Here is a 22,781-nt window from a genome sequence, read left to right as displayed (position 1 = left end):
ATTACTAATTCTAATCAGATCTAAATTCAAACAGAGTCTGTTATGATAACCTTAATCGTAATTTCTGAAGGCAACACTGACAGCTTTAAGTATATGTGCCTTAAACAACAAAAAAGACATATTATATGAATGTGGGAGTAGGATTGTAGTATTTCACAAGTGCTATCTACTCAGAATCTGGCTGGTTTTCAAACAGTGAACTAAGCCAATGAACTATACACAGAGGAAAAAAAATATAGGATGAGGGAGGGTTTAATTCTTACTTCACTGAGCACACAACTAAATTCACAGTGATATTTATTTTTCTCCAGTAAATACTTCTTAGTGTGTGTAGGCTTTGAATCGTTTATTCATACAGGACTGTAATATTTGTATTCATCAGAAATTGTCTATCCAGCCAGTGACAGACATGCAAGAACCTAGTTTTTATGATCCTGAACGCTTATCTTCACGTATCTACACATAAGTAATGGGTGATATAATTTCAATTTATGTGTTTGTTTAAAATACTAGGAGTGATTTCAATATGATTCACTGCTTTTGTTCTCCTTTAGAAGATCTGGATTGATTTCCTTAATTGAGTTTACTCTTCACACGCTTGAGAAGTTTTTCTTGCATCACCAAATAAATCATAGTGATTCCTGGTCTCGGCTCTGTATAAATTTTGTGTGCTTTTGTTACGTGTTCATTGTGTCAGCAGCATTTAGAAGCATTCTGAAATGCATATGACTATATAAATGCGTATTAAAAGTCTGCACGAAGAGCTTTGAAACCATTAGTGTCACTTTTGTAGATAAGTACTTAAGGATTCTTAAATCTGGGGATTACTTGTCTGCTTCGCATGTTGAGCCATTAAATCCTCATATGAAAGGTAGTATGAAATTGTTGGTGATTATGGATTAGTTTATCACAGAGTTTAGCAGCAAACTCATTTGTCCTCACTGAAATTAAAAGAGAACTAGTAAGTTGAGCAAACAGAAAGGCTGGCTGATCCTCAGCTGTAAATGCACACAAAAAAATGAAGAACGAACAACCCCCTCCAGGCGCTTAATTTCTGTCATGTCTTAAAGTTCTTCTGAGAGCTTGGTCCATAGCTTCCTTCTGAAAGAGTTAAAGCATCTGGAGCAGTTTTGGTTGCTGAGGTAAAGCCTTGTGGTTGCTGAGGTAAAGCCCTCGAGGCTGTGCATCCTAATGGAACTATTGTAAAAACTAGGCCATCTGCAGGAATGACTTTGCTTCTATCAAACTATTAGAGGCACCATGTGAGCACATCTGCAGGAATGGGTTCCTCTGGTTTCTGTAGTCTTTTGTGTTTCTCTAAATCATATTGATAAATGTATTTTTTTTGTAGTCTTGAGCACCAGAGGCTGAAGAAGAACTTTTCTGAGTTATCCGTTGAATGCAACTTAAAAGGAATATCGTGATTTAGCTTAACATCCAAGGTAAAGGGAAAGTAGGAGATGTGATCTCAGTGTGTTGAATTGAAACCAAGAGGTTCGTGGTCTTAACTGAGAAACAGCTCTTAAAAGATTATAAAAGTTAACAGTGACATTACTAGAAACATAAATTGTAAATAGCTGATATTTTTTCATAGTGCATTTAATATAATGCTGTGTTAACTCCTGTTTAATTATTACTGGAATTCCTTTCATATGTCATTACTGTTATTTTTTTGTAGACTGTAGAGTGCTACTCATTTCAGGAATGCCAGAAACAGAAATTACTTCTGCAACCTTAATTGCAGCTGTTGTCTAACTCCTCATGTTACGTTTATTTGGCTCTCTCGCAATTGGCTGCAAAACAACCTGCAAACTCAGAGGAGCCTGATGCAACCACTCCTGAGGATGCTGAAGGCTGAGCTGCTGCCAGCACACCTAAGCAGATAAGCTTCAACCCTCTCAACAGAACTGCAGCATCTCCTGAGTGTGGCTTTCATAGCATAGAGCTGAAACGGTCCTTTTAGATCGCTAGGCCATTCTTCATCCACAAGTTAGGATTACTGTATTATTTCTAACAGATTTATTTTTAACCTTTCCTAAAAAAGAAAAAGTTTTAGAAAAATGTTATCAGGCATTCTGTTTTAGGGTTATTTAACCTTATCTCTTGGGCAGATTCTTCTGCTGTGGACAGGGAAAACAACTGGCTTCCCTCTCAAATATATAACTACTTATGTATTTGAAGATTATTACCATGTCTTTGTTCTTCTCTTGACTAAACAATGCTAATTAGGTCAGTGCCTCTTTATCGGACACACGTGCTAACTCTAATTCCATCTCATATGCTCTTTGTAGACTAAGTGATCCACTTTTCCTTTCTAAGATGAAATGGTATTTCAATATATTTATTGTGTCATACTTTTTCAGGGAGAAAAGGCTGTATTTTTAACCTTTGTTCAGAGTAGAGGCCAACTGCTTTTGAATCCATGCTATGACAGTTTTGCATGATCTTGGAAATAAGAATTCCATATAAAGTATAATCAGAAGCCTTATTAAATCAAGGTAGAGGATATACAGTATGCTTCTGTCCATCTGTGATGTCTGTTAATGTATTTTAGAAGGAAATAGAGGTGGTATAATAGACTTGTCCCTGGGAAATACATACTGGCGTCTACTTGCCTTTCTGTGATCCTCCTAGTCAGCGCTATGCAACAGGCCATCTACAGACCCCTGCTGTCTGAAGAAGTTATGAGAAATACTTGATGTAAGCAAGCCTTCCCTTGGAGGTTTATATTCTCTTTGTGACTGGTGTTTGTATTCACGGCATTCGTGATATTTCAGGGGTATTTTAATCAGGATTCTTTTTTCAGTCGTTTCATACGACTTCAGTCAGATGCCTTTTTACCCCCCTCCATTCTCCCTGGGTGCCAGCAGCGTGCCTTCAGCTTCTTAACCACAGAGTTCCCCAGCGCAGGTATCGATAAAGCTGGACAAAAGGGCTACAGCATGCCTGAAGCAGTGGCATACATGTTTAAAAATGTGGAGGGTGGAGTGCATGAAGCACATGGCTTTGGAAAAATTATCTAACATATACTAGAGTTCATACTTTGGCCAAACGTGGGTGTATTTTTCTGCACATTTAAAAAGTAAGGCTTTTGCAAATTCATGTATCCCCTTCTAAAACGTGGGCAAGATAGCTATTCACTGAAAATGTCAGAATTCATTTTAGCATTAGCGAATACATGTTTTTCCAATGTTTTTTGAACAACTGGAGTACTTTTTTTTTTTTTTTTTAGCTTCTAGGCATCAATTTACTTTGTTGTATTTTGCAGTTAATCTCTGGTGTTGGAATAGTTTGGAAAAATATACATAGCATCGGTGCTATTTACTGCAGGTTGTGAGAGGAACAGCTGCATAGCAATGCGAGGAGGATGAGAAGGTATATATTAGAAGGAATGTTCTCCTTTCTGCGGTATTCAGTAGCACAGCTCTCAACCAGAGATGTCAGCGCTTTCTGCGAGACAGGGCAGTGATGTGAGTGGTGTAGGATGATCTAGCACCATCTCAGAAAACGTTTTGTGACCTTGAAGTTCCACTTGCTGTTACAATAAAGCTCAGGCTTTTTGGAGGGACCTGTAAGGTCCTTCTTAGCAAAGAATATCAGTCTTATTTTCAGTGTGTGAGTAATGCTTTTAAAACCTGGTTGTGTTTTGTTGCCTGCTGCTGGTGTTGGTGAGCTGCTTTCAATTTATGTAACTAGGTGCTGACCCTAAAGTCTTGACTAAGAAAAGCACTTGCACCGTAACCACACACGTGGTTGTACATCAAAGAGTATACGCTTGTTTAGTTCCTACAATTTCAGAATGTTTATAACTGAGTAGTGATGTGCTTAAATCAAATCACAAGGGTGAGCTCTTTGCAGGAGTGTGTGCTGCATGCAGAAGCGCTCCTGCCATGGTGGCCCCGTCCCTCGACATGTGAGGAGAGGTGGGTAAGGTGCAGCACCTTCGCCCTGGTGATTGGTTATTAGGTCAGTGCACCCTACAGAAAACCCATAGACCCTTTCATTTGCCTACATGGAATAAATGACAAGTCAGTGAAAAGGTACTAGAGGAGTTCCTTATCTTCCTTATAAAAAACCTGATTTGGAAAAGTGACGACGCAATTAATATACGTGTGGAAAAGTGTGAACCCTCTTTATTGTACTAGTATAGTGTTCAAATAACAGATTTTAATTTCAATATCTGTAAAAATACTTTACGTCCTTGTTCCTTCTCACTGGGTTAAGCTTTTGTTCGAGAATACCTACGTGTGTTACTGCCTCTTAGAAATATCTGTTTAAACAGTGTGTTTATTTGGAACTTGATTTAATTTGTAATTAGATGTAACTGTATCTTAGTAATTCTGTTGCCATAGTATAACCACAGGGATGAAATTAGAAGCAGTAAACGATTACGCTTTTAACTGCAACAAATACCTATTATACTGTGGATGTTCATACAGTTTTATTTACAGGCACTTACACTGCAGTACACAATCTAGAAAATAGACACTGTGTATCTTCTTTCATTGCCCTTTGCAAAAACAAAAATTCCCTTTTTTCTTACAATAAATAATTTAGCCTTTATTCCATTTGCTGACAGAAGAAAAGGGTCAGGGGAAGGTCAAGTTGAAATGGCAATAACTAGTTTATAACTATAGGTTAAATTTAGAATTATTTCTGGAATTAGAAACAAAACAAAAAGGATGGCAAAAGAAATAAAGGGATGACTGTTCAAAATTCTGTTAGGAAAAAGTAACTAATTACACAATTGTACAGTACAGGTTCAATCAAACCTTTGAACTTTGAAATTGGTTATTTATATACTCTTTTACATTATGTTTATACTCTCTGTTATACTTTTTCAGTAAGCCCTTGTCATATTGGCTTAGAGATTTTTTCAGTCATATAGATTTGTTCTTTTCTGTGGTTTGGGGTTTGGTGGTTTTTTTTGGTTTTGTTTTTTTTTCTTGAACCTGACTCTATATAGATTTGTTCTTTTCTGTGGTTTGGGGTTTGGTGGTTTTTTTGGTTTTTTTTTTTTTTCTTGAACCTGACTGTTTTGTTTTTGTTTTTTTTTTAATGAGTTCCACCTGGAATGGAATGGGCTTCCTTGTAGAAGCAAGAAAGACAGATAAACCTTTCTGAATTGTTTCCTCAATACTGTTTGTCTTATTGATGCTAAGTTTTTTTTAAGACTGCCTCAATCTAAACAGCGTATTAGTGCTATTAGATGTTTTCTCTATCTCAGTAGGCTGTATGTTTATTTTGACCATTTAATGAGACATACATACATACATAAAAGTGAGAATGCTGCTTTTCACGTTAAATATGATATAGTACTGTCTTACACCAAATTTCATGTTTTCTTCAGTAAATGTTTAAATGTGTTTTCCTATTTTCAACCATTAAGGTTGCATTTATTCTTGAATTTAAAAATAGGCAGTTTATTTTACACTGCAGTGCTTTATCCTCTGTCTTGTGTATTCTGTAACCTGCCTGACCACAAGGAACACCACCATGCTCAGCTTTGAAAGTGCCTATTAGAGAACTCTGCTTTCTGCGAAAGGATCATCCGTTCTGCACGGTGCACGAGCCATTCTTCAGCAATGTACAATGCTTTTAACTTCTACTATATTGTCTGTCCCTGCAAAACTGTCAGTTACTGTCGGCTTTGATCTCTCTTCATCTTAATATTTTTGAAAAACGTGAAAATGTCCACAGAGCTTTTTTTATTTGGCACCAAAACAATGTTAAACTTGATTATATTTTTTTTTTTTTTGTACTTGTTTTCAAAGTTTATAATATTTGTATTTTTCCACCGTGGCTTTCATTGCACCAATCCATCTGTCAAGCATGTACTAATCCTTCTCAAAAAATATTTGTGTTTTTTCTGAGAATACTAGTTTTATGGTTATTCTCCAGTACACTCAGGTATAATTCATAGCAGAATATTATCCCAAAACAAATCTCTTCTGGAGTCAAGTCGATTTTTTTAATCCGTTTCATTGCACCACTCTTCCCATAGAAATACTGCAAGCTTCAGTCAAGTCATTGTCCCGAGTACCTTCTGCCTAATTACAGTTCTGAGCTGAAGTTTTGTAGGCATTGGCTTTTTAACTGAATATAATCAACCTTCTGGCAGGTTTTCTTTGAATTGGAATGGTAGGACTGAGAGCTTGGCATTTGTTATAAACTGTAACTAGGTCTGTGTCTGTAACTGAAATCTGGGGGGGGGGGAGTTTTTACAGATCTGGCTGAAAACATATAGACATTGCTTATGACTGAAAATACCATGACCAAAGTAAGTGACTTTTTTTTTTTTTTTTTTTTTAAGTTGGTAAATTCCTGAGCACTGTTGAGGGCAAGACCTGAGGCAGCACCGTGCACCTGGTTTATATGTAATTAACCAACCATTTCGAATTTTGGATCACTTTCTGGAACTGAAATACAAGTTGAAGTAACCTACAGGTTATTCGAACCTCTTGCATAAATAAGTCCAGGTAGATCTGTGCCAAAGTCTGATGATTATTGTGTTATTACTGCTCTCCTGAATGAGCAACTGCTTTTAACTCTGTTTGCTCTGCACAGTGCATTATCCTTTTTACCAAAGGCATATCTCATGCAGGTGTTGTATATTGTTTTGAAAAGTTTATATGCAGAAAGCTGAGCAAAACCAGAACTCTGTAATCATACTCCTACTGACTTTTTAGTTAAGTACACAAAATAACATGGCTTTGTAATATACTAAGCCTTTTGTTTTACCTGAACACCTTTATTGTTGAATCAGTTACAATCTGAATTAGTCTTCGAAGGAGGAAGTCCTAAGAAGGACTCTTCTTCTAACTTCTTGATTTCTAATCTGACCAACCATGACAGAATACAGAACATGAATAAAGATGTTTCACAATTCGTCTGTCTCATAAAGGGGCCGGCTGCTATCAGACCTTTCATCTTCTAAGCGGAAAAGGGAATGGAGCCACTTGGATATGCAAGTGAAACAAAGCAACAGCATCTTGAGGTTTATGCCTACTTGGGCGGTTCACTCCAGTTATTTGCTATCCAAACAAAAGAGCAAACATATAACCTGGCTCAAAACCCTTGATACCTGTTCATTTTATGCTTGGTGCATTTAAGCCCTATCTTGCTCTATTAAAAGGCAATAATGCACGTTCTGTAACCTCATTATGTTGTTGCTAAATCTACTCAGTTGTACCAGTGCTGGTCTTCCGAGGCTGCTGTGAGAAAGTACTTTCTGAAGTATTCTAAGAATGAGGCCTAGGGACATCCAGCCTTTCAGAGATCTTGTATGTTACTGGGTTTGGGGAAGAAAATAGAATATTTTGTTGGATTTCTAATGTTTTTTCGCAGATATGTTTATAACAACTTTGGAGATGTTCCAGACTGGTCAGCAGCCTTCTGAAGCCTTTTAATTCCCATGTTCAATTAAGCACAAAAATATTTTGCTTTATTTGCACGCAAGTATTATTGATTAGTCAGGCACCAACTTCATTCTGTTAAAATTAAAGTTTAAATTAGGAAACACCAGATATTTATGGAGATAAACTTTATATAAAGCTTTAGAATGAAATCACTATTTAAAGCTATTTAATTTTCTTAACTCTGCTTTTAATGGCAGGTAGACCTTCTTGGCAAAGAAGTCCAGTCTGTTCGTCTGAACTTTTTCTCACTTTAAAACTGTATTTCTCCCACATCTGTCAGGAAGGATCAAATGTATTGGCCATTATCTGCAAATCAGATGCTTAAAAGTTCTTAAAGTACATCTCACTAACAGGTAATTTGAGAAAAGTTTATAATTTTGGTTGTAATAGTGATCGTGAGACAGTCAAAGGTTTGTACAAAATGAACAGTATTCTGTAGCGTGTTAAATTTGGTATGAGTCCTGCTTTATTGATGCAGTATTAAACCCAACATTTTGTATTTAACTTAAATACAATTTTTGTAGAAAAAAAAAACCCAACCATTTTTTTGTTTCCACTTTGACACTCTTCAAAATCCATAAACTAAAATCTGTTTCAGTAAAATAATTTCCTTGTGGAGAAAGTGAAATCTCGAAGCAGTTCTCAATCAGTTATAAAGAAAGATTTGGGGACTGTATTAGATAAAAGCTGCGGATGTGAAAAAACTTCTGTTTTCAAAAGTTAGCTGAATCTTATTTTTGATTCCAGAGTAGGTAATGTGGTTGTACTTAGGTGGGAATACTAACAGTTTTGATGTGTATACATGGCAATCCATACCATAGAGGGGCCCAAAAGACTTCAAGTAAGAGCTATTGGGGCCTCCATATGGTTTTCTCTAACAGAAGCCTTCATTTTTTCCTAATTCTGTGAACATAAGGTGTAACAGGACTGCTTAGATATTTCATGAGATAAAAGTCTTTATTTCATCCAAAACCGATTTTCTAATCATGTTTCAATACAATGACCCTTAAATATTGGCATCTTACTGGCTTCTTCTAGAAATCTTGAAATTTGAGACAACTTTTCTACATTTTGTAGAGCTATACTCTCAAATCACAAATGTAAATGTATTTATACTTGCTTTTTCAATTCTCTCTTCCTGTGAGTCAGTTATGTGATTTTTATCAAGGTAAAACTGTTTAGAGGAATAGACCTCATTTTAACTGTACAGCTGGTCATTACAGGAATTATCCTGATAGGCACCATGTGGGAGCAAGGCCAACCTCCTGCTATATTTAGGAGGAGAGGTTTGTGCAGCTTGCAAGCAATTCTTTAATTCAGGCTGTTGAATTTCCTGCTGCTTCCAGAAGGTCTTTGCTTCACTCGCCTGAGTGCAAGAGGTATATAGTGAAAAAAACATAATTTCTCATTCTTCATGAGAATGCCATAGTAGGTCTGTGCTTGGGGGTTTTTTGCTTGTTGTTTGGTATGGTTATGAGAAGAATAAGGCCATGAACGTTTGAAAAAAGTTTGCGGTAAAAATTGAAGAAACAGAGAATCCTGTTTGCACACATAACTTAAATGGGAAGAATGTTTTCAATATTCTGTAAATCCTTTGGTTTTGTTGTACTATTGGTTTGCTTCCCTGGCACAAAGGGAAAATGCCTACATGAAGATGATGTCACTAGTGAGTAAAGAGAGTTCCATATTAATGGAGACATTGAATGCTAAGCCAAACATGTATATAAAACTTAAAAATAATAAGGCAGTTATTCATGAATTTTCAGTGGAGTCTTCTCAGTATCACATTTAACCCTAGCTGGGATTTTTAGTAGTGACCTGGAAGTATATGTAAAATCATCACTGCAGTATCCTGCAGAGGTCACCTCTTACTACATTGAGCGCTGGCCAACAATAAGCATATCAGTACAGAAGTTGGAGACTTTTCCTGTCAAACAATGTCTCAGAAAGGGATTTTTATTTTTGCAAGGGGCAGCTATTTAGAAAAGACAGTCACTGTCCATGGAAGGTTTATAGCCAAACGGGTTAATGTGGCTTTTAAGCCTTTGTGTTTGTTGCTGTTACAGTGCTGTTGGAAAGTTGAGTGCTGCTTTATTGTGAAGTCAAGAAAAAGCAGCCGAAATATTGATGGGATTCCATTAAGCCTGCCTTATAGTGCTATACTGAAGTAGTTCTAAGTAGCTCGTCAAAAAAATAAATTTAGAAAATAAAATTATCTAAATCTATGGCTATCTAAATAAGTAAAGTAGTATCTTTCTAGTTTTTAATCTAATGGATAATGTACTATGAAATGAGAAATGAGAAAGTTTGCACAAAATGTTGACACAATTTACAAGATCTATGGGGAAAATACCACTTCAAAAAACACAGAATCCTGGTATAACAGTTTTTAAAATAATCACTAATTTAACTAACCGTATACTTTTTAAGTTCTCTTGTATGTGTGTTCTTTGGAGAACTTTCAAATAACCCTATCAGTTCCTTTCCCTTTCATTAGCAACGTTTCTGGATTAAAGGTGATTTCTCACATATCTTACTTAAGAGGGAAAAAAAAGCTAGCACGAGTATAGGCATTTACCATTTCCTTAATTGTTTATGTTCCTCTTTCCACAATATTTACAACGGCAAAATGTTGAAGTAAAATCATGGCATTTAATGGAAGCAATCTTCAAAGGCATGATTGATGAGATCATTAAACCTCATATTATTTCATAAACACTTTCATAAATCAATGTTATTTGTGTAGTGGGATGAAATTGAAAAATACCATCACAGTGATTTACTATCATTCAGTGTGTATTTCTTGGCTAGCCTAGGAGTTAGACTCATCCAAGCAGCGACATATGAAACATTTAGTAGGAGTAATGTTGGACTCGTTCTGCGGTTGGACTTGATGATCTTAAAGGTCGTTTCCAGTTTAAATGATTCTCTGTTGACCTGTTCACTTCATAATGGAAAAGTTGGTTAAGGTAATCTAAAAAATAGCTTTGCAACACTGAAATTCATAAGATTTCATCATGTATTGATAGTACTGAAGAGAAATATGGTTCATTCTTGAAGGCTGTTTTCTCCCATGTTTAGTGTGTGTCTTTTTTTTGTTTTTCCTCTCGAGAAAAGGATTGGTTAATTTTCTCCAGTTTTGATGAGGCTTTTAAAGTGTGTTTTTTAATGCAATAAGAATACTTGATGCTGTTGTTTTGGTTTTGTTTGTTTTTTTTCTGTAAGAATATAAAACCAAATCAGAGGCTATCCAGTTTGAGTCTACCTTTTATATAAAAGAGGAAAGTATGGGTACATTCGTGACTTACTCAGATACTTACTCAGGGTCTAATATGTGAAACTGAATACCCTTTGTATTTGTTGAGGTATTACAAGTAGGTAAGAAAACCTCTGCTGTTACTGAAATAATGCATTATTTCTTCATTAATTTCATCTTTTGGTTATGCTTTCTCAGAATTTAATAACCTGATTATCCTACATTAAGTTTTCTTTTGTAGACTGCAGCTGCCAATCACAGTAAGCTTATTCTTTAGCAATAAGAACCTGTTCTATCCGTTGAGCATTGAGAACTAAATGCTTTTCAAAATTGAGCTATTTTATACTTGATAATACTGTAGAAATATGTTTTCACATTGAACTTAAATGTCATGAAAACCGTTGCAAGCTTTTCTTCATATTTTATGTGATTAAAGATTCTAATTATGATGATGCTGTTGACAGAAATATTTGAGATTTATCAGGTTCTCAGTCTGTTTAATGTGTTTTATGAAAGACATTTCATTTTAATTAGTGGTGTACGGTATGTGAAGCTAAAGGCTTTACAGAAGTTTTCTTACAATTAAGAAGGTATTTTTATCAAGCAGACTTGGGATGACATGAGTAGCTGGCAAGATCTTGCTGATATTGATTGTGGATATTATTATATAGCATATCGGCTATAAAGCTGATGATATTGATTTGATTTATAGAGTAGATACTCCTTTTGTTTTACACTGAGGTTTGTGCTGGATTAAATGGACAGTAGTTACTGGGCTGTTCTCTTTGAAATTAGCACTGGTCCGCCTTGTTAGGAGTGTTTCCAGCACTGGATTAACACTGTATATGGACTAGCTGTCAAACATTCCTCATCTAAAGTAGGAACAAATGAAATGCATTTTTTTTTTCCCCTTAGTAGTAAAGCAGTGATTGGCTGTACCTATATTTCACAGAATGAGACATAGGAGAATTTTTATTTGTTTCTAATGGCCAAAACTTGGAGGCATCTGAGAGCTGGCTTCATTTAGAATCTTTCTAGATTGGCATAATTTTAAGCATGCATTGAATTGTACATGCTGATTTAACAATCTGAAAAGCTCATAATACTTGAGCTCCATCTTTCCAGCCTGCTTTGCCAGGAAGCTAGGAGAAGATGTAGTACAGCTGGCTATTCTGGCTTTGAGCCATCTAGGGATTTGCCTACATAACAGGAATTCCCTGCTTCCCCTCAGAAAGAACACTTTCCAAGGCAGAAGTGCTAAAAAAAAGGCAGGATCTCTTAAAACCATAAACTTTAACCACCTTTTTCTCCAACGTGAGAAAATTCTATACTCATGCTGTACTCATTTCCGTACTCATACTAAGTGTCAGAGGATTATTTTGTAGGCAAAGAACCAATAAATGCAGTTCAAATAGAAAAACAAGTGTATTATTTTTTCCTAAGTAAACATGTCTTTTATTGTAGATCTGAATATCCCTGAACAAACAAGGTCTGTGTAGCAAAATTCTATTTGGAAAGGTACAGATTCTAGAAAACACCCCTATGGAGAAGAGAGGAAGGAATAAAAATAGTTTTAGTAAATCAATTTAGTGACCCAGTTGATGATGTCAACTGCAAGCTGTTTGTGTGCCAGACCTGGGTAAGCATTGGCATGCAACAGCAAATGCCACCAAAACTATCAGGTCACAGAACTGGACTCTGACACATTAGCAGAGAATGAATTAACTCGTTAAATTTGATTCATGAAGGTAGAACATACTACTAGCGTAACAGCAAATGTGCTCTGAGGTTACTTTGCTGTGACTCACTTTCTGCAAGCAGAAGCATCATGGTATTAAGGAATCTGTTTGAACTGACACAGAGGAGTATACGGTGAGAGAGAGAAAAAGGGAGTAATCATCTTTTAAAATGAGGCAGTGCCTCATAAGAATTATACTTTTTTATATATATATATATGTATCACTTCAATTGTTGTTAAAATTGAATGACAGCATGTGTTATTTGCATTACCATAAATTTCTTTGGTAATAAAGTGATTCATCTTGTTATACACAGTGACTCCAATACAGATGCAAGAAACATTCTTTTTTGGTAACATTAATAATTATGTGGTAGGCTCCATAATTACTGACAGCGTATCACTGCTTAAGAAATTGATCGTTAAAGCCATTCAGAATGATTACAAAATACATATTTTTATATATTATTCGATATTACCCGTTGCTCTGTTCAACTGCTGTGGACTTTGGAGTAATAAAAACATCTGTTTAGGAAGAGCTATAAAGAATACTTCTGAGAAACCTTGCAGGTAGCCCAACAGACACGTTAGGTAGCCTTGCTCTGTGCCGAACACAGCACCGTCGGTGCTACAGCCCAGTGCCACTGCGTGCTTCGCTGGCACAGAGCATCCATTTCAGAATCGTTAAGAAAGCAGAGTCCTTTCTGCTCATACCTATTTGAAGAGCTGTGACCCCTTCTGAGGCAGCAGAAGCTTGCCTCTGTCTACCTTAATCTCCTATGAAATTAATACTTGTCTGACCAAGAACAGTTATGCTGTGCTGCAGATCTGGAAGAACTGTTCTCTACGGACTCATGAAGTTTTGCATTTCTTGACGGAGCAAGGCTTACACTGAAGCAAAGCATGTTGTGTGAGCTTGGGGAAGTTTTTAAATGAAAGGCCTTTTTCAACCTTAGCTGTTATAGTTAAATATGAGGGGTATCCTGCTAATCAAAGGACTTTTTTTGTGGATGTTGAGATTTAGATGAGAGAGATTTGCTGAGTGTGTCATCCTTCTTTGCGTGGCACAGATTTTAATGGGGAAAATTCCGTCGAAGTTCATGGCACTGCAAGCAGCAGAAATGTTTAGATTACTTTCTAGCACAGAGAGAGGTAATATGTATCACTAAGAGACTAAGATTTATAAGAACATGATGTAGAGTAAATTGTGCTGTCACGCAGAGAAATAGCGTAGTAAAACAGACTCTCTGCACTAATATTCCGAGGATCTTTGACACTGTGTACAGCAATCCCAGAAGATCTGCTGATCCTGTACAGACGGGAGGCTTTAGCGCTCCATAGCAAATGTCATGTATTTAATTTTCTTTGGCACTGAAAGTATAGATATGTTGTGGGTTTTTTTCCTCTGTTTTGGTAGAGGTGTATATTAATGTGTATTGGTAAACTTCGTTTGTGTGAAGATCCTTGTTCATAAAGATTTCCCAGATATTTTGGGGACTGTGTTTTTTTTTTCTTCTGTGATGTGTTTTCCTATAGTTTTCTTTGTCAGAACAGACAGCACTCTCAGAGATCATGTTGTATTGTTCTTGGTGGAACAACTTGATGCATTTGAACAAGACAGGAGCAACAATTTCTGGCATTAACTTCCGAATGTATCTACTGAGTCTGGCTAGGATGAAGTTAGCTTTCTTCATAGCAGCCTGTACGGTGCTGTGTTTTGGATCTGTGACTAAAACAGTATTGCTAACACCTCAGTGTTTTGGTTATTGCTGAGCGGGGTTTGTGCAGCATCATGGCTGCCTCTTTTTCCCTGTCTGCTCCGTAAAGAGCAGGCTGGAGGTGGGCAAGAGGCTGGGAGGGGACACAGCCAGGACAGCTGACCCCAGCTGACCAGGGGAACATCCCATGCCACAGACCATCACACTCTGCAATAAAATCTGAGTGATAGGGAGGTAGTCATTGCTTGAAGACCGGCTGGGCATCAGGCTGCTTGTGGGAGGTAGTGTGTGAGTGCCACTGCGTTGTCGTTTTGTTTTAGTTTTTCTGTTTTTTCCTTCACTTACTAAACTATCTGTATCAACTGATGAGCTTTTCTCACTCTTGCTCTTCCCATTCTCTCTCCCCAGCTCGCTGCTGGGGGGTCAGCGAGTGGCTGTATGGTGCTTAGAAAATACAGCCGATCTCTTGTTTGTGGACAGGCAATATATGCAGTTATTGCATTAAGTTTGGTCTGTCGCCAACAAGGAGATAAAGTAGAGACCATGCTGATTATAAAAAATTTTGAGATACGTGTTCGAATATTAAGATGGGAGAAAGTCAGAACAGGGAATGAATTTTGCATCATTTTTAAAATGACGCACTGAAAATAGGGATCCCCAAATCACTTTTTTTTTTTTTGATTTAAATTAACAATCTGATTTTTTCAGACATTTTAACTGCTACCACACAGTTGACTGGTGCATCTGTCTGTATGTAGGCACCTGAACCTAAAACCAGCAAACTCAAGACTGGCATGGGTCACAGAAGAGCTAGGAACAGCTAATGGATTCATTAGAACTCACAGCTGCATTTCAAAGGAGAAGGTGTTCATGAATCCTTCAGAAAGCTTGTGAATATGTTTTTCTTGTATTCAATTTTTTTGTTTGCTTGAGGGGGTTTATTCATTTTTAACACGGGATTAAAATTTTGTTTAGCAGTCATAATGTGGATGAGACTAGGTGCTGTTGTTTGCTTCCGAATGGCTGTATGACATATGTACCAGAGGATCATCAGATTGAGAATTCTGTGAATTTGAATTGTGGGATGTTGATGGAAGCGTAGGTGAAGAATTCCTGGATTTTGTTCCCAACGCTGTATTCTTCTTTGAACTTTGAATAATTTAAACTATTTTATTCAGTTGGAGAGTTGCTGATTAAGTCCATGAATCACCTTGAGTTTTCATAATTAGCTGTCTGTCTTTATGTAATGTGACAGAGCTTATGTTCTTTATATTTTGTCTTTTTCAGGTATGAATACAAGCAAGAGTGAGACAGTGAAAGATCATCCATTAAAACCCTCTAGAAGATCTATGCCATGCCTAGCCCAGAGCCAAACACATCCTCAGAGTCTGAGCAAGCATTCATCCTTCCTGCAGCCAAATCGTGTGCAGCCACAGCCCCGGCCTCAACCCCTAAGTGCAGGGACATCCACAGCTACAGTAGATGTAGTGTCAGAACGAGGTAGGACATTTTTCTCTTTCAGGAGCTTGTTCCAACACTGGGAAAGGAAGGGATCTATGGGAACATCATTTGAGGTCCTGTTGTGTCTTTAAAGATAATTATTTTAGCATCTTTCATTAAATTATACAGGCATCTGGTAAGCTTTGATTTGTTTAGATATCTATGTTTTATTGGAGAGATGTTTTTGCACAAAACAGCCAGAAGAATCATGGTACCAAGTTCTTGAGCGAATCACTATAATGTTTGAAGTGAGGCTTAAACTACTTTTTTTTTTTTTTGTTTCTGAATTGAATGATTATTAAGACAAGGTGCTACTGTATGCTGGAGAAGAGCATCAAAGGTTCCTGTAATCAGTCCTAGGAGAGATAAAAAATAAATATTAGGCTTTCGGCAAGAAATGTCTTTAAATAAGAACATGTAGAAGCAGATGCATGCATTCATTCATGAATAGCAAAATCAGGGAAGAGTGGTATGGAGAGAATGAGAGAAAAGGGAGAAAATCCCAATGAATTTAGCTTGTGTTGGAAAAAGGAACTACTTTTAATTTCTATTTTAACAGATAAACATGCCTTAACAGAGAGACTAATATAGTTGGAAATCCCAGTCACTCTGTGTGTCACCTGTTGCCCACAATTGCCATACACGATTGCCAACTGTGTGTGAACCTTTATAGAATAAATTAACTTCGCTGGCTTCTGCTGCTAAATTTTCACTCCTTAACGTTGATAGGCTCTCTAGTAAATACTTTCACCGAGTTAAACTTCTCTCAAGAATAGAGTGAAAGTTTTGATTAAAGTGATCTTGGGGTTTATCTTCCACCAATGAAAAGTGCTTATCAAAACTGCAGCCTAGAGTTTTTCATTTGAGTCACTGACAGCTTTAAAAAGTGTATCTTTTGCTGACAAAATACATGTGAATGCTGATAGGAATATTGCATTTATTCCAGCTAAAGTGATGGAGACTTTGGAAAACAACTTGCTTAAGCTGTCTAATACAGAATACAGTGATCCATTTTTAGGTAAGTTTGTGTCTGAACTGGACTAATTATAAATTAATGATTCTTCATTTACAGCTGTAGTATTTAAGTGTGGAAAGGGCATACTTACCCTGAAATTCCAAGCTCTTTGAAAGAGGAGACTAAATGTGACTAGAGAAATAAGTGCTGTCATAAATTTCCTGATACTTTCTCACCTTCTAAACAGTAAATAAGGACTGAAGGCAGAAATTTAATTTTTTCATATATCCAGTGTAACCTTTTCCCATAACAATCTTTCATAATACAATCACTTGAAAACATGTATTTGAAATTCGTTTGAAATATTTACTATTATTCAGTGCTTATTCCTGTATAGTCCTGTTATTCAGTATTAGTCACAGCTGCAGTTATATTGCTTGATTTTTGCTTTAGATCTTCACAGATATTTTCTTCAGATATTCATGTAGAAAAAGTGTTAAAGTCTGGAGGGGAAGTAACACAAAAATATAGCTGTAATTGGGGCATATTTGTACCTCGGTCAATGCTGGTTTGATACTTCAATTAAGTCTTCCTACTTAAGAAAGTAGGAAATGAGTTCTTTGTAGGAAATGAGGTTTTTTTTAGAATAATCCCATCCTTGCATCTGAAAATAAGTATGTATATACACACACGGGTAGTAATTTGCACGTTTCAAGTTAATTAATTTTGAAATTCCCTGGCCGTGTATTACCCATCTGAAGTACACACAGATAGTGCTGCACCTTGCATAAATACAGTGAAACATCTTTTTGCTCACAGTCAGTGTAGCATCAAGCTAGAAATTGTATCCTAATGCTGAAGGAAAGAGATCTGCTTTCAGAAAGCTATTTCTGCTAACCTCTCACATGTTTTAGCATTGATTTTTCTTGGTGCCCAAAATATATAAGAGGCTTTTCAAGGTCTCCTAAAGAGGTAGCTACTGGAAATGTGAATGAAATTGATACTTTCTCCAAAACAAAATCAAAATGTTCCAAAATCATGACACAGAACAAAAATTGTCATGAAGTATAAGAGCATCATGTGTGTCAGTAAGGTTCCAGTTGAAGCTGCTGCACTCTTTTAGCGTGATTGGTTTCTTTGGGTAGGAAAGCACAGGTAGTAGATGATTTCAGTTATAATTTGCTTCAATTTTTTTTTTTTTATACCCTGTTCTATTTTTTACTAACTGCTTACACATACACATGCTGATATTACTCCATATTTATGTATGGAAGCAGTAATTATTCATCATAGTAAGTGATGTGCTGTTTTTCATTCATAACACCTCTTTTTAACCTGAAAAGAAACATTTAGGTCTCAGTGACTGAGGAAAAGATAGATTGAGTCTCATCAGCTCAAAATTGTATTAAACTTTGGTGTGGATGTTTCTCGTCTTCTGACTACACCTATGCTCTTTGAAGAGAGAGAAAAATTATTTAAATGGTAGCCCTTTGCTAACTTGATTCATTAATTTGCCCATGTTAATTGAGTCGATCCAAAATTAGATCAATGAAATCTGTGAAGTTATTCTGTATTTACAGAAGTGTTATTGGTTAAGATGTTCAGCTAGCAGCAAGAAATGCATCAGTATTTATAAATAAATCCCTGAAGTCAGTAGTTAGATAAAAATCAGCATTATCAGTGAGATTCATGAAGTGAAATCAGGGACAGTTAAAGGTGCATTTAAAAAAATGTCCTTTCTGTAAGCCTTCAAAATACAGTTCATTTGCACCTATCGTCTTTATGTGGGTAAGAATTTGTCTCCAAGATGAAAATTTTTTATTTTATCCTGAATCTGGGTGGGGGAGGTGGGAAAGGGGGAGGGGGGGGGGGAAAAAAAAAGAATATTGCTGCTTGACTTTTTATCACCAAATAGATGAAAATGATGCAGCAGTGTTGCATGCTTTAGTCGGTATTCTGCCACTTTGATGGAGGTTGCAAAATAGGCTGATTAATGGGTATCATCTTCTTAGTGAAACTATTCAAACTGCTCTCTGGAGAACATGAAAGAATGCTGAATTAAGTGAATGTGGTGAATTTTTAATTAGGCGGTATCATGGAACTGTACATAAAATAGGCCAAATGACTTTCTCCTCTTCCAGAATTGTGTCCATAGACAAAATATCTTCTTGTGAGAAGGGGATTGACAGGCATCAGATAAAAGACTTCAGTGGAGAGGTTTTCATTTATTTCACACTCTGGTTGTGGCCATAGATCTGTTGGACTTGTTTAGTAAGTGACATCAGTAGATGTGTAAACTAAGAAGATAATGTATTACACCTTTGGTACTGCTAACACAGACAAACAGGATCAAGGACAATGATGGATTTACATTCTTTTTCATCTGTCAGTTTTGGGCGGCAAGTAGTATTTTTAGTTTGAAGAATCAGTAAATTCAAGCAGAGTAATAGGCACTGAGCTTCGGTAACGTGTAACGTGAGCGATGAGGTTTCAGATGCGCTGGAATTTTCAGTGCTTAGCTGTGGCTTTGTGGAAATTCCCGCCCAGTGAAGATTATGATCAGACCCTTCAGATCTTACCTAGGTGGAAATTACCTATTGCTTGGATCTGGACACTGAATTTTTCAAATCATGGTTGTAGAATTTGGTGTTACTCCAGAGCAAAATCACGTTATTGCTTCTGATTCCTGGAAGAAGCATTTTCGTTTCCTATACATTTGCATTACAGAACAGTATAAAGTTCTGGTTTAAGTGACCTGTGTCGCTTGTGACTTGAGTTCACAAAAGATAAAACTAAGATCAGAGCTCCCAGTTCATCTAAGAACATTAATCCCTTCATCTCCACTGCAGTCTCTTAAGATTTGCACTCATCACATGAGTGAGATTGCTGCTTTTTGGCTGTTCAGAAAATGACTTTTTACCCAAGAACTTCTCCAAGAGACCAATATGCCTGCTAACTAATATAATGTAGTTAGTGAAAAACTGATTACAGTGAATTTATTCTCAACAAGACACACTGATTTTTGTCAACTCATTTAGCTGCAAGTAGCTAGTCAGATCCTATAACCACACACATGGGGGAATTTTCATTATAAGCTTTTTGAAAAGAACATACCAATTAGTCAAGACTTCTTCAGAAACGTTTTCGCACGGTTAGAAGAGGGTAGGTGCAGAGACCACCACAGAATAACTGGTACCCTGCTTCTGCAACTACGTGTCAGGGAACTGGGAGACTGAGCTTCCAGTTACTGAATTGTACAGGAAGCTCCAACTTCGTAACGTTGAGTTACAGGATGTCGTGAGGTAATACTTGAAATTTTTGTTTTATTTGGAAATGTGAAGACTTCAGAGCAACTTTTATAAAGGTAATAGAAGTATTTACTGGGTAGGTATATAATCTTTGATGCCAGACACAGGAGAGATGCTCATGTGAGATGGCAGAGATGGTCAGGCCAAGCCTCGCTGTGGTATTCTAGGTGACAAGAGCAGTATACCTGTGATACAGGACTTAGCTGGACTGCTCTCTCACGTTGATACAATAGTCAGAAATACTGAAAAGGTGTAGATTTACTAAACAGGAAAAATCTTTTTCATATTTTTTTTTAGAATTGGGTGTCAGGATATTATCAAGAAAATACATGTGTTTTGTTTGTAGGTACATGTAAATTTGTGTTATACAAGACTCTGGACTTTGAAGTCTGAACTCATTGCTGTAACAATATAATTCCAGTGTCATCCTTTTTTAATACATTTGAAAGTCACACCAATGACACTCAGACACTTGACAGTCATTTTCTCAACATCATACTTTTTTTTTTTTTTTTCCAAAGTCTTCTGTCTGTGGATAGTTGCTTAAAAAATGTAGTATATATTTATATTCCATTCTGTGTTTACTGTGCTTTGTTTTTCTTCTGAAAGACATGCTCAGTAATTACTTTGATTGTGCCAGCTGGACTTAAATTACGTAGCTTTAACTTCAATTACTGTATTTCTGGATTTACTGCAGCTACCGATAATAGCTTGTGGCTCTAGTTGGAGCTGGAAAAAGTAAGTGGGGCATAGTTAGTTCCTAGTAGCTATATAGTAACTACATACAGAAAGTCATATTAATAAAAATCTGTTTTGCTCTAGAAATTTTTTTTTAGTTTTTTTTAGGTTCTAAAAACATAACAGATTTGCAGACATGTTAAGGTTAACTAATTAGTGAGTTAATCCAGGAGCTGCTCCACTGGTGTGAGAGTATATCTGTGCACATGTATGCATAAAGAAACAGTAAATGGTAAATTTTTTTTAAAAAAAAAAAAGCCTTTTTCTTTAAAGACAATCATATACATAAAGGGAACTAACCTTGTCTTTGAATGATCTCAAATTTGGCTGACTATCTTTTCTAAAAGAAATCTGAATGTAAACAATTTTAATGAAGGCTCTTTGCACTAGAATTCCATCACCATGAACAACAGAAAAATCCTCTTGCGTAATCTCTTTTAAAATTATAGGAGGTGGTTACTACATACTTTTTTGGAGTTTAGAGTGTGCTTTAGAAAACAGTTGACTAAGTTTTAAGAGAATTTAGCAATTTATTATTGTCAAACTGAAAATGTAATACTCTTGATTTAAGGTGAAAGGACTTTACGTGATTTGCAGGAGTATTTGTTTTACTTCATTTTGGTAATAACTCCCTTTTTCTAAGAAGAATAACTTTTTCCTTGCCATAACTGAGATAAATGCTCTCTACTAATGCATGGTACTGGTGAAAAATAATTGTGTAAGGTGCGAAGGCTCACAAACCCAGTAAATAATATTCCACTGAATGGTCTGATCTTTTCTCAAATTGTCCTTTGGGTTTAGCAAAAGGAATAGGAGGACAGCAGCAGTATTTGGACTGACGTTTTTCCATTTGCTGGGTCCCTTTCAGTTGTTAAAATTACTGTCATTAGTGTTGTCAGGTTTGACTATTTTTTTTGTGCTCACTTTCAAACATTGTAAACCAGATTTACAGAAGGGATTTCTTATTACAATATAGATTAATGCCTTTAAAAATCCAGTTTGACATACCCAGCTAAGGTGTCAAGATTTTCAGGAGTTAGGCCATATTGTGAATCCAGTTAGACTAGGAGAAAGACTTGTGAATCTGAGAGTCTGCTTGTTAACTTAAAAAACCAGTTTGGTCATTTCGACACAAATAAGCATTGTAAGTATCTTTTCTGCAGATCCTACCTTCAGAAATGGTAGAGGATCATCAGAGGATCTGCTTTCCAATGTTAGGCTGAAATATTTCAAATAAGATGTAAAAAAAGAGTAATGAATAATATAAACAATAGAAATTGGCATTCAGGGTTTACATGTAATGAGTTACTACTTTTAAGTTATTTGGCAAACAAAACAACCCTAATTAATATATTATTTTTTCAATTCTTTTTTTTTTTTTTGTTTTGTTCCTGAATTAGGTTAATTATGAGGGATCTATGTGTAGTAACTCATCTTCCTTAGCATGACATGAAATCCTTCCTAGACAGGGACTTGATCATGAATGGTGGAATTAATAATTTGTCCGTAATAGTTACCTTGTGTTCTGAATGTATCCTAATTTCAACTACTACAAAGCTTATATATAAGAAACTCCTTTATTGATGTGCTGTGGTGCAGTGTAGTGAACTGAGAAATGAAGACCTGAACCAAAATTAACAATCCAACAAAGTACTGCAATAACTGCATGATAAAACCTTCTTTTTAGTGCTCTATTATAGAAGTGCCTGTATGTGAATTTTGTTTAAATGATGTTATGATAAACCAAAATGGACAGAATAACCTGTGCAATACATACAGTGTTTACGTGAAAGGAGGGAGTGAATGATCATGACTCAAGAAAACCAGGTCCAGCTTCTGCTTCAACAGAAACATGATGTTTCCATTGTGACTTCTAGAATAACTTTTTCAGAAGTTTGTGGTCCTTAAGTAATGTCTGCATAGGTAAGGGCCATCACATCTATTCTGTATTGTGAGGTGGTGGAGAAGCTGCATTAAGACAGTTTTTCCTATACGTGGTGTGTGAGGGATTTGTCCAGCTCCCATACTAGAGCTGGCTCATTCCTGGATTGCTGGCAGCGTGCATGAAGAAGCTGTGTGATCTGTTATGAGCATAGCTCTTGCTGAAACATAAGAAGGATTAGTCTTTGAAGGTTCAAAATATTGAAGTA

General features: G+C 36.3%; 1 protein-coding gene across 3 annotated transcripts in view; it reads left to right on the top strand.

Annotated features, from left to right (window-relative positions):
* ANO3 (anoctamin 3) overlaps positions 1 to 22,781 on the top strand; it is a 204,668-nt gene that overhangs the window by 96,562 nt on the left and 85,325 nt on the right. For 2 of the 3 annotated variants that reach the window (XM_074917955.1, XM_074917956.1), the window contains exons 2-3: positions 15,418 to 15,630; positions 16,577 to 16,648. In XM_074917955.1, the coding sequence (XP_074774056.1) occupies positions 15,418 to 15,630; positions 16,577 to 16,648 (285 nt within the window). The remainder of the gene's footprint in view (positions 1 to 15,417; positions 15,631 to 16,576; positions 16,649 to 22,781) is intronic. The other variant, XM_074917957.1, reaches the window with a different exon arrangement.

The sequence above is a fragment of the Athene noctua genome, chromosome 14 (genome assembly GCF_965140245.1).
Source record: "Athene noctua chromosome 14, bAthNoc1.hap1.1, whole genome shotgun sequence".
Taxonomy (NCBI): domain Eukaryota; kingdom Metazoa; phylum Chordata; class Aves; order Strigiformes; family Strigidae; genus Athene; species Athene noctua.
This window is presented reverse-complemented; position numbering and strand designations above follow the sequence as displayed.